The sequence below is a fragment of the Pogonomyrmex barbatus genome, unplaced genomic scaffold, assembly GCF_055798465.1.
Source record: "Pogonomyrmex barbatus isolate J1 unplaced genomic scaffold, ASM5579846v1 scaffold8, whole genome shotgun sequence".
Classification (NCBI taxonomy): domain Eukaryota; kingdom Metazoa; phylum Arthropoda; class Insecta; order Hymenoptera; family Formicidae; genus Pogonomyrmex; species Pogonomyrmex barbatus.
Window position 1 is genome coordinate 6,856,184 of NW_028297182.1, and position 11,689 is coordinate 6,867,872.

General features: G+C 37.4%; 1 protein-coding gene and 1 long non-coding RNA gene across 2 annotated transcripts in view; one reads left to right on the forward strand and one right to left on the reverse strand.

Annotated features, from left to right (window-relative positions):
- The window catches only part of ImpE1 (Ecdysone-inducible gene E1), an 18,984-nt gene extending 10,132 nt beyond the window's left edge, over positions 1-8,852 (forward strand). Inside the window, exons 2-8 of the mRNA XM_011637359.3 lie at positions 1,796-1,958; positions 2,231-2,362; positions 3,484-3,777; positions 4,792-5,016; positions 5,199-5,609; positions 5,858-6,112; positions 7,566-8,852. Coding sequence (XP_011635661.2) covers positions 1,796-1,958; positions 2,231-2,362; positions 3,484-3,777; positions 4,792-5,016; positions 5,199-5,609; positions 5,858-6,112; positions 7,566-7,585 — 1,500 coding nt within the window. The 3' untranslated portion in view covers positions 7,586-8,852. The remainder of the gene's footprint in view (positions 1-1,795; positions 1,959-2,230; positions 2,363-3,483; positions 3,778-4,791; positions 5,017-5,198; positions 5,610-5,857; positions 6,113-7,565) is intronic.
- On the reverse strand, positions 2,356-11,609 carry LOC148934746 (uncharacterized). The gene is made up of 5 exons (XR_016141134.1): positions 9,331-11,609; positions 5,111-5,592; positions 4,738-5,023; positions 3,473-3,702; positions 2,356-3,028 (listed from the first exon to the last, which is right to left on the reverse strand). It is a non-coding gene; the product is annotated as an uncharacterized LOC148934746 (long non-coding RNA).
- Positions 11,610-11,689: the final 80 nt, after the last annotated feature.

Sequence of the window (11,689 nt, forward strand, 5' to 3'; positions counted from 1 at the left end):
TGATTGATTAAATTCTAATCTTCTAATCTCCTATGGATAGTCTGATGCGAGATTTAAACGTTATGAAAATAAGATCTACTTTTAATGTAAATAAGTTTGTTATTACAACATACGTGAATTTCGCCCTGCCTATGGATTTCTAGTTTAAAATGTATGTTTTTTTTTTCTCAATGTTAAAAAAATGCTAATAAAATTCTCATGTTAAGTTTAAGAATTATATAAACAAATAATGAAACCTGTCTCGTCGTTATTATGATTAATGATATTATATGTTAAAAGCAATATTATATTAAGTTACATTCCGACACGAATGAGTACCACGTTACTCGTTGAGTACATCAGGCTCGTGAATGTGCACAAAAGTGCATAGACATTGTTTGGAGATCGTGGGAAACCGGGAAGCGATTAGGGGGAGGAAGGGAGAGAAAGAGAGGAAGAGAAACGTTGGGCACGTATTCGCTTGGCACCCACCTTGGTGTAATATGCGTTCGACGTAGAAGAACAAATCGCGGAAGCGGCTTCTGGAAGGTCACGAGAACGCGCAAGGCGCATCCACCGTAAAAAGCGACAGAATGGACGTCGAAGCAATCTCGGCCTTGATGCGCCAACGCCGTATGTGGGTTACGAATAATAAGAATTATACAAACAGATTTCGCGAATTTGATGGTTATACATCGGATTCGATCGATTAAAAGAAAGACCGAAGAAATTTATAGGTAAAGATTATAGGCTTAACCGAATCGATGTCTAAACGTCTAAGAACATATAAAATTTGGGAAATGAGAAAAATTTTTATTCTCTTAAAAAAGATTTATCCCGATTTATGACAATTTGAGAATTGTGCGCGTTTGAATTGTAAGGACCTACAAACGATTTTCTCGATGATGATTGCAGAAACGGAAGTTCGCAAAACGGAACACAATTGTTTGCTCGTGCACTTTTTGTGTACGAGCACGACGAATACATCGATTGTGTGCATCGAAATGCTTTCTAGGGAGAATGCAAGAAAATGTAGGAAATCGTCGCGCTGTTTAATCGTAATCACTTGACAGACTCTGATAGCTTCCAGTCTTTCTTGTGATAATACCGTTGGATCGATTCGAAACCATGTCGTTGGAGCGTTTTATTCTCATGCTACGATAAATAATTTGTTCAAGTTTTAAGCTAACAGATCGATAAAATTGTATTTACAAAGAAAGGATCTGTGTATGTGTATGAGTGTGCTCATTAAGCATCCCTGGAAAAAAAAAAACAGAATTAATTAAGGACATGACTATAACAAGAAGTAAAGAAGAAAGCAGGAAAATTTATTTCTACTTTTCTTAATAGGGAAAAGATATCAAAAATTTAACAATCAAAAAGGAAAGTTTCTAATAAACTAAATTAAATTTAAAATTTAAAATATTGATATATTAATATATTACAATTGTAAATTAAGTTATTATAGTATTAAGTTTATTATTAAATTAATTAATTACATATAATTTTTATTATACAAAAGTTAAATGTAATTAAATTTTAAATTATATTAAATTTTCATTCTTCTTCTATTTCTAGAATTTCACATTTTATATTTAGATTAGACACGTGTATTTTAATACATATTTAATTAAAAACAAACGCATTATACGCATAAAAAACGTAATTTAGTATAAGAGTTTAGCGTAAGAGAAAAAGCTCCTTTATAGAAATCTTCCATTAAAGTTGAAAATAATTCTAGTCTACCTACTGTCTAACTCGCCTAAAACTGGGTCACTAAAAGGGAGAGCAGAATTCATCTTCGACCTTCTTGTAGAGATTGGCCTCATCCTCGCCCACTTCGACGAGTGTGAGACTCGGCGACGAGTGCAACCGAGATCGGGAGTGCGAGGTCGGCATCGCTAATAGCCGCTGCTACTTGGGTTATTGCCGGTGTCAGCCCTTCTTCGCCGGTTACAATGGAACCCATTGTCTCGAATGTAAGTCCGCAGAAGTATACCCTTTTATCTCCTCCAACCACAGTTCTCTCCCTCTCGACTCTTGACAGAAATCAATGTCCTCGAACATTTGCTTTACGGCGCAAAAGTCTCGAAGACTTGCGCCGTAGGGTAGATTTAACTTAAGGATATCAAATTACATAAGTGATCTTGTGGAAAAATTCCATTTTTAAGCAATATTCTGCTGTTATTTATTTTAAAAAAATGCAAACGCCACTTTTCTCGTCGTAAGGTGCTATTTTCTAACGTTACAGCCACTCTACTGGGTAATGATTGCCTCGTAAAGGAACAATGCTCCTTGAAAGTAGCAAACAGTAGTTGTCTCGAGAACGTATGCAGATGCGAAGAGGGACATTTACAGTTCCGCAGGCATACTTGTCTAGGACGTGAGTACAGTTCCGATTAATATATCTTAATGAAAGTGCATACATGCGATTTGAATCGTAAAATTATAAGCATAAATTAAAAAAATTTAATCAAGAACAAAAATTTTAACCGAATAATTGAAGTATTTGGATCTATCTCTGCATACGGAATTCAAAATTAAATTAAATTCCGTAATAATGCGTTTGACTTGGCGAAACAATAACGTGCGATGACATCACATTTAATCGGTGTATTAATACACCATGGTGGATCGATAGATGCTATAACAAGCCATTCGCTCGTGTTCCTTAATGTTACCGTTGGAACCTGTCTTCGCGTGACATTAAGGCGATCATTAGCGACGTGGAAACAACGCACCGTCGGTGAAGGGATCGACGATGAATAGCTAGGCGAAGTGTAGTATCCCGCGGAGAAAATTCTACTTTATGTGATCTTCTCCCTCTCGGCTCATCGAACGCGGTACTCGCCGCGCACTACGGAATGCGCATCTCGGAAATGTATTCCGAGGGATTGTATATACTGTCTTTCGTTCTCTCTTGATTTATCGAGAGTCGGTTTCGTTCGCTGACAACCGCTCATTGCGCCGTTTCCGATACTCCGGGACTTCTTGCGCTAACAATCTCGTCGTGAAAGTACATCGAAGATATTTTCTGAAACGGATAATCCTGCAAAATAGAAACGGTCGAATGCACGTTTATTTATTTATTTGTAAAAATCTTGTATTTGATTATCTATGTTGTATAATCATGCGATAGTAATATTTTTATTTCAAAAATAATCAAACGTAAATCACAATTACAAAAATATATAATATTGATAAACTTTGATTTAAAACGGGAGATTGCGAAATTGTAATTATTACGGAAAAAAATTTGAAGATCGAAAAATTTTTTTAAACTATAAGAATTATAAAAATCAGGAAGTTGTAATAATAATGAGAATAAATATAAATCGTTTATCTTTTTATATTTTATATTAAAAAAAAAACACGCAACTTTTTCGTCGTAACGATTATTTGACGATTTTGTTTCGAATCTATTAGATAAAAGTTTTATCGTTGCAAATGTGACTTTTTTGATTCGCAAGTTTTCGTAAATCGAAAAACGGACCTAATTTGCAGCGGCGAAACTCGGCGACGTGTGTTACGAGCACGCTCACTGTCGTCTCTGGGATCCCGAGTCACATTGCGATTTTCTCATCCCGGATTTATTCGGTCGCTGCCAATGTACCGCTCCGATGCGCCGCGAGGGCAACGTGTGTCGACCTGACAGACTTGTGAGGCCTGCGCCGCTTCCGGAGCACCTGCCTCCCACTCAGGAGCCGATAATAAACGATGTCACTGAAAAAAATGAACACGATAAGGGAACTGTCACCGAAGGACAAAAGGGCGATATCGAAGGGGAACAAGACACAGGTACAGGCACAATTGTATCATTCAGATTTTTTTATGTTACAAAAATTGTTATATCTAATCAGATTTATTAATGAAAGTTCAATATGATAATTAATATAAAATAAAGATATGCATAAGAATTATCGTAACGTGTTTTTTTATTATGTAAATAATTATTTTATCCATTTATAATGCGAATAAAAGTTGACGAGCCAAAATTAATTATGATCATAATTCATTTAGACAGAGAGGGAATGTGCGTGAGAAAATTATTTCTTATCAGAATAGATTTTTCTCAAAAAATCATTGTATTCTAGAGAGATATAGAAATTAGTTTTATTAATGATATAATTTGTTACATCAATATGTAACGCCTATATAATGTTTTTTTACTTTCTCAGAAAAGATTTGCTTTCAGTAGTGGAAAAAAAACTTCCATTTTCTTGTTTAAAGATAAAGCTCTAAGATTATCATGTAATCGGGAATTGCATTCTAAACTTTGTACTCCATCGAGTACGCAAACTTGTACGGGTAACGAGCTAACACGTGATACCTGACTTCCCCGTAATCGACTTAACTTTCTCGTGAAGTAATCCTTGGACGCGTACCTTGTACGGGAATTGTATCAGGCTGCATCATCGCCTCCCTGGGTTTCACGCGCCTTTTATCCGATAATCAGCTTTTCCGTGTGCACATGGACGCAACGGGAATTCGCGAGATCAAACGGTTTCGTATTCCGGCCCGAATGCGCCCGAGCGGACTAACAAGATGAGGCGACGCGCATTCTTAATTAGTGCGATCATTAGCGAAACACGAGTGGCATTTCCTTGCAAAAAAAAAAACAAAAAAGAAATTTGCACGTGCGCTGCGATCACGAATCATACGTAAAACTTTATTATTTTTCATTATCATTTCCATTTCGTGAACTTTTCCAATGTCCCAATTAGATAATGAACGCGTTAATTAAATAATCCACATTACCCATTATTACGTATTATTACGTCCGAAGCAATTCTTTCCAATCTCTTTGAATAGGCGTTCAGATATCCTGGTTAAAAAATGCTACGATGCTCCTATCGACGGAAGCTCCCAGTCAACTGATACCGGTGAACCTGGTGACGAGACCGTCGTTGAGCTCGAGACCTGGATCGAACAATCGTCCCGGGCCGAACGAGCTCCCCGACGATGACGACGCCGTCGTTATCGAGGCAGAAGTTACCGAGCTCGCTCACGTTACCTCGACGACCTCGACGACTTCCAGTAAGCTCTAATATTCCGAAAAGATATTTCTTTGATGATGTCACGTAAAATTAGAAGGCCACGCCGAGCTGTATTTTAAAACGGTTAAAATTACCAGACATTAAAGTCGACACGACTTTTTCTCGAGTTCCAACTGGCACTCCGCGAGCTCTCGATCTGATTTTTTTTTCTCCGGCTTTCAGCACCGATAAAGACGGACCGTCACGAGAGCACGATAATGACGGCTGCCAGCCTGGGACTGCCGTGCATCGCCGATCTGGAGTGCCGTATGGCCGATCCGATGTCGCGTTGCATCGGCGGCGTGTGCGACTGCAGTTTTCCGACGAACGGCAGTTGCAGCGCGCGGCGAACCGGCTGCGCCCCGGGCACATTTCAGTGCCGTTCGTCCGGAAGCTGCATCAGCTGGTTCTTCGTCTGCGACGGCCGCGCCGATTGCGCCGACGGCTCCGACGAGGAGTGCACCGGGCCTCGCTGCCCGATACAGGCGTTCAGATGCAACGACAGTAACGTCTGCATATCGAGGTCCGAATTGTGCGACGGCAATCGCGACTGCCCCCGTGGCGAGGACGAGATTGGCTGTAACAATCGGCGAAGTCGGTATTCTTTTGCGCATTGCGCAAATTTTTGCAAAAGACTGATTTTTTTTTTATTAAGAGAAAGATTCAAACGTTTTTGTGATATTACATTTATTTACACGCTACGAATTAAAAATCTCTTCAAGAGAAGTTAATGGTTTTTCTTTTATCGTAATTGTTATCGTATATTTTGACCTTCTGAGAGATGAGAATGTTTCATCTTACACAATTTACATATAAGATTTCTCGACACTTTCTGTACACAGAATGTCCCGAGGGTGCGTTCAGATGTAACAACGGTCAGTGCCTGCCGGCGTATGAATTTTGCAACGCGGTGGTGTCCTGCAGGGACGGCAGCGACGAGCCGAGGGGAGCGTGCAGGACGCGTAATCGTGGCCGAATTAGCACGAGATATTGTCCATTCAGATGCGACAACGGAAGATGTCGTTCCGACGCGATAACCTGCAGCGGCCGGGATGGCTGCGGCGACGGTTCCGACGAGAAACACTGCAACGTCTGCAGTAAGTATCTTTTACAGCGACAGACATTCAAATTTAAAACATCATAAAAAAATGTCAAAAAAATTTCATACTTTCGAAAAATTATTTGATATTCAGTAAGTAAATCAAAATCTTAGTGAAATGTTTTTTTTTTTTTTTTTTTAATCTCGTGCGACCTTTTTTGTTCGAATTTAAAATGTGACGAAAAATCTCATTTTTTTTTTTTTATATTCAACAAATAAAAATCAAAATTAAATAATTAGAGAACAGAGAAGGCAACTTTCGGCGAATTTGATCTTAATTATTTGTAAGCTTAGCTTGATATATTACATTGTGTTGCCAAGTCTTTAAATCAAAATTATACTGAAATATTTTTTTTTTTCAATCTCGTGCGATTTTTCTTGAGATTTTTCTATTCTTTGTGATTACGTCGGATTCCTTTGATCTGTCAAACGAGACCATTTGCCGTTCGGTGAGAAGAATTCCATTGTGTTAATATTAATAGTTCGCTTATGTGAAAAACGTCTTTGAAACAAACGTGAGAGGTAACCTTTTTTCCGCGCTGTTCCCAAATAAAGCTTGTCGTTTACGTGCCCTTCTTTCCCCGGGACTTTTATTCTCCGCGATCGCGATCTTATTTATGTTAGATACTCCTCAATACATAATTGCTAGAGGAGTAACCGTTCGATGCATCGAGAGGCCGTCGTTAGATCCGTGCGCTCCTTCGCTTCCTAGAATCTAACGCAGAGGCGGAGTCACGCTCGCGTGTAATTAGAGCGGGATGCATCGATTACGTTGCTATCTTCCGCAATAATCTCTACACGCATCCGGAAGAATACAGTGAGAAATTACATAAATGAATTAGTCATAAACAAGCGCGTATATCCCGAGAACGGAAATAATTCGCGCGCGCGTTTCGTAGGCACCGGCCATGCAGATTGCTCTCCTCGCGGGCTATTTCGCGCGACCGAGATAGGAATGGCCATTCTCGTGAACAATAGCCGCCGCAACAGCGGAAAATACATAGTGGAACGTCCCCAGAAAGAAGGAGCAAAGGAAATCAAAAGAAACGTTTAGAATTGTTCTTTTGTCACTGCGAAAGATCCTTTTCACGAAAACCGACCGAAAATGCGGTCATCCTTGAATAATAATTAATGTTCGCGTAAGATTAACGTTCGACGATCTCTTATTCATCAGTTAAATCGTAGGAAAGGTGAGTTATATATATAATTATTGTAACAACCAAATCGCACGTGGAAACTCTATTTTTGGTCCAAGCCTTCGCTGAGATTTATCGAGAAATCGAAAAATTATGAGCGGCATTGATCGCGCTTGAATTAAACAATCGTAAGCTTCAGCTTCTCTCGATCATTGATTGCATTTGCTCGCACGGCTTATCATTCTCAGCGTGGGTGCATCGCTCTATATTAATGTTCGCGACAGGACGCCCGATTATCAAGCCGGCATGTTGCAGGATGCGGCGCAAAGATCTAATCTCGGCCGGCCGATCTCCTCGTCGCGTCGCATCGTCTGATGGAGTGAGAGGAGTGAGAGAGAGAGAGAGAGAGAGAAAGAGAGAGAGAGAGCGAGAGGAAGAGGGACAAACCACCAACCGGCTCGTCGATGGTTTCGCAAAGTGAGTGCCCGAGAATTAAGTAGGCGGGCGTGCAAGAGTAAGTGTGACCAAAGATCGTTAAGCCGTACCGCGACGACTCCGATTTTCAACGCTTTGCGATTTCGAGACTGAAAGGAACTGTCTGTTTTTACTCCTGGCCGGGAGCGAACACTCCGGCACCCAGAAACACACGAACAAGGAGAAAGATTTTTCCGTCGGGTCTCTCGCCCGAGAGATCTCTCGCGTTCAAGTCAAACCGGGCCAGTGACCGCCGCCGTAGCGAGTCGCGCTCTCGAGAGGAATGATTACGTGTAATAATGGAACTTAATCGCATATAGTAATATCGTAAGATGGGTGTAGCTTGCACCAGGGGATAACTCGGTCGAACAAAGCGCGTATTCAGGACTTACCTCTGGAATATTTGATAATAAACCGTATATTCGTGATTTTTTTTTTAAATTCAATATGTAAATATATAATTAATATATAATTCAATAAAATTAATGTAATGTGATTTAAAATCTATATACAAAGATACGCGATTAATATTATCTTGAAAAGATGTTAAATTGATTAAATCGTTGAGCTGTCCTGACTACATGTATAACAAACGAATGATAATTTTGGAAATATTAAAGGATTTTAAGACGAATTTCGAATATATGTTACACCGAGTATATGCATTTAGCACGGAAGACGCAATATCGCAGATAAAATATTATTATGGAAAACATACAAGATTGGCATGTAACGTAATATAAAAGTTAATGAAATTTGAAATATATTTCATATACTTCAACCAATATTATCCATACGTGAGTGATAATACGCCTTCCGTTCGAATTTCAATGACGCACGTATTTATTAACGTAGATAATAAAAATCGCTCAAAGAGAAAAATAGGTTTCATAATATCAGAATTGTACAGATAATGTAAAATTATCAACGTACGAAAAAAAATTGTAAACCAATATTTGTATGCAATTTTGTACTGTTTGTACTGTTATCACTTATCTACTATTTCGATAACACATCCGACACGTTTCGTATATTTATCTTGTAATTTATGTCACACGTATCAAAAGGCATAAAATAAAATGTAATTTAATAAATTTTAATAAAATATAAACAACTCTTTGTATTATATTTATTATTATAATAAAAAAGACTACATCTTCGTCTCCATAATTTCAATGTACTAGAATTTTTTACATTCTAAATACATTCTTACAAAGTAATTAAATTTGAGTGATGTTTGAAAAGAATGAACATTGCTTATATAACGCATTTTGCAACGTGTAGCAAGCGTAAGTAGCGTGAGTCTTATTAGCGAGTCATCGATAATTCGTGTGCAAATGCTATGATGAAGGACGGATTTACATTATAAATTGTCTCATCATCGACGTCAATGCACAGACTGTACTTTGTCGAAGAATGAAACAAAACGAAATAAAATCAATCAGCAAGGGAAAAAAAAAAAAAGAAAAAACCTTTTTAATTCAATATGAATATAATATCGACGAAATATAGAATTACAGTTTATTCTTACTGTAAAGGTAAATTTGATTTACATTACGTATCTTATTTTAAGCTTTTCAAGAACTTTAGTTTTGGGCTTAGTTACCATAGAGAGCAACGTGTCTAGCCACGGGCGATTCGAAAGTAAATATACAAGAGTAGTAAGACGTCCTGCGTGACGACAAAGCGGAAACAAACGAAAATTTAATCGTAGCACTTTATATGCTATCTACACAGTGCCAATGTCGGCCGATGTTTCTGCGGCTGATGTTGGTCCCGGGCAATTCCGCGACTGCGTGTCTGGCTTCGCTGGTGCTCGTCGATAACTGCCCGCGCGATATATCCCGGAACGGTGTGCACGTGCCGCAGCATCAGGTACGTATTCCGTTCAGCGTAAGTTCAGCCTTTAACCTTAGAATATCCAAAAGTTGGGGCTCTAACGTTTTTTCGTTTCTTCTCGGAAACTGCAGCGAAACTTGGACATTTTTCATCAAAAAGAAATGTTTGGTATATTCAAAAATTTTTCAGCGATGTTATCTCATCTTGATATATTTCTTCGAGTTCTTCTCTTCGAAGAGAAAACTTTTAAAACTGTATAGGTAACTATATAGGTAAAAGGAAAATTGGAAAATTGCCAATTTTCCAATCGCGGCCGCCGAATCTGACGAACCGTAATACGCAGCATTTTAGAGAATTAATCTTATCGACAGAAGCCAATGCCGTGCATGTACTTTAAGTTTTACATCCGCCATTTTTACATGCAGGATGGAAGTTACATTAAGTTAGAGTTTAATTAACTTTGGGCTATAATTACATTCGCGTCTTTTCACGTTCTGACTTTTAATCCCGGATCGTTAGAGCACAGACGTCGTTGAGATCTCATTTTTCATCCCGTTAACGTCGAAAGTTCGCAACGCAGAAATTAACGTGACGCTTATTAATGGCACAACTGGAAAATTAATCGTATGCCTCGTACGTGTATCTCTGCAATTCAGTTTTACTTTTGCAGATCGAATAATATCATTGATTAACGGAAACGTTGAATGATACTTCATATAACTGATAGTTGTAGCTTGTTAATAAATTCATAACTTGATAGATGAAATTTTACAGTTACCAAAAATTTTTTAATTTTTTTTTTTGGAAAGTAACCTACAAGTTACAACGTTACAAATAAAACCTACTTTAAATGTTTTAACAAGTAAACAAATATATATTTTATTATCAATATTGTATCAGTAGGTAAATGTAATTTTATCTGACATAAGTAAAGAGAGATATTTTAGACAATTTATATTATTATAATATATTATATATACTATACTCAATAAAGTGTTTTTTACTTTTAACTTATGCAATCATCTTTCCTTAAGTATTATATTACGCTAAAATAATTTTAGCTTTTAAAAGCAGATTATAACGCAATTGATCGATTAAAAATTGATTAATTAGCAATCCAATTTACAGTCTTATTTAAAAAAAATTGAATTAACTAAAGATAGCGATACCCATCGCGGGGGCAAGGGATATAATCCGTGATCGATCTTAATAAAAATCTGATGTCAAGCTCTGTAAAGAATATCGGATAAGCAAAATAATATCACCGATGGTTTTACCGTGAACACGTGACGCATACTTCATATTGTATTCCAACATTAAAAATAGACATCCTGGAAGAGTCTGAATATTTTACATTGATTGGAGCGGGGAACTCAAAAATATCGATACTACCAGCAGCATCACAATTTCTATATTTATAAAATCATCTTCATTAGTTTCTTTTTTTTATGTAAAATGTTAACCTTATACACACACACACACACACACACACACACACACACACACACACACACACACACACACACACATATATATAAATTTTTTATTTTATATAAATTACCTTTATATAACATTTGTTTCGAAAAATTTTTTTTCAAAAAAGCTACAATATTTTTAATTTTTATTTCTAATTGGAATGTATAAACTTACATAATTTTAAGCTTTTTACTAGTAAAAAGTACAACTCTAATCTTATTACACATTTAACGCGCGTATATTATAATAGATTGTAACAATAATATTAATATAAAATAAAATTTTTCTCAGTTTTATTTCACGTTAATTTATCTATTTAAAGAAACAAACGTTACAAAAATCTATCTACAGCAGTCAATTAATTTTTAATTTAAGAACGTGTTCAATATTTTATATGCTCTTATCTCGATACACGTCTTAACATTACTCGCAAAACAAATATCATCCATATAAACAAATATAACGATTCGTTATCTCTCAAACTGTAAATACGCACATTAAAAAAATTCAGGATCATTAGCAAAAAATTTAGCGACGCGCAATTGAAAAAATCCCGATAAAGAGCCGCGCGCAGCGCGTTGAGTCGGCGGGCGCAGACCGGCGCGGCGCACGAGTGGAGGCACGCTGGTGGTCGTCGTCGTCGACGACGA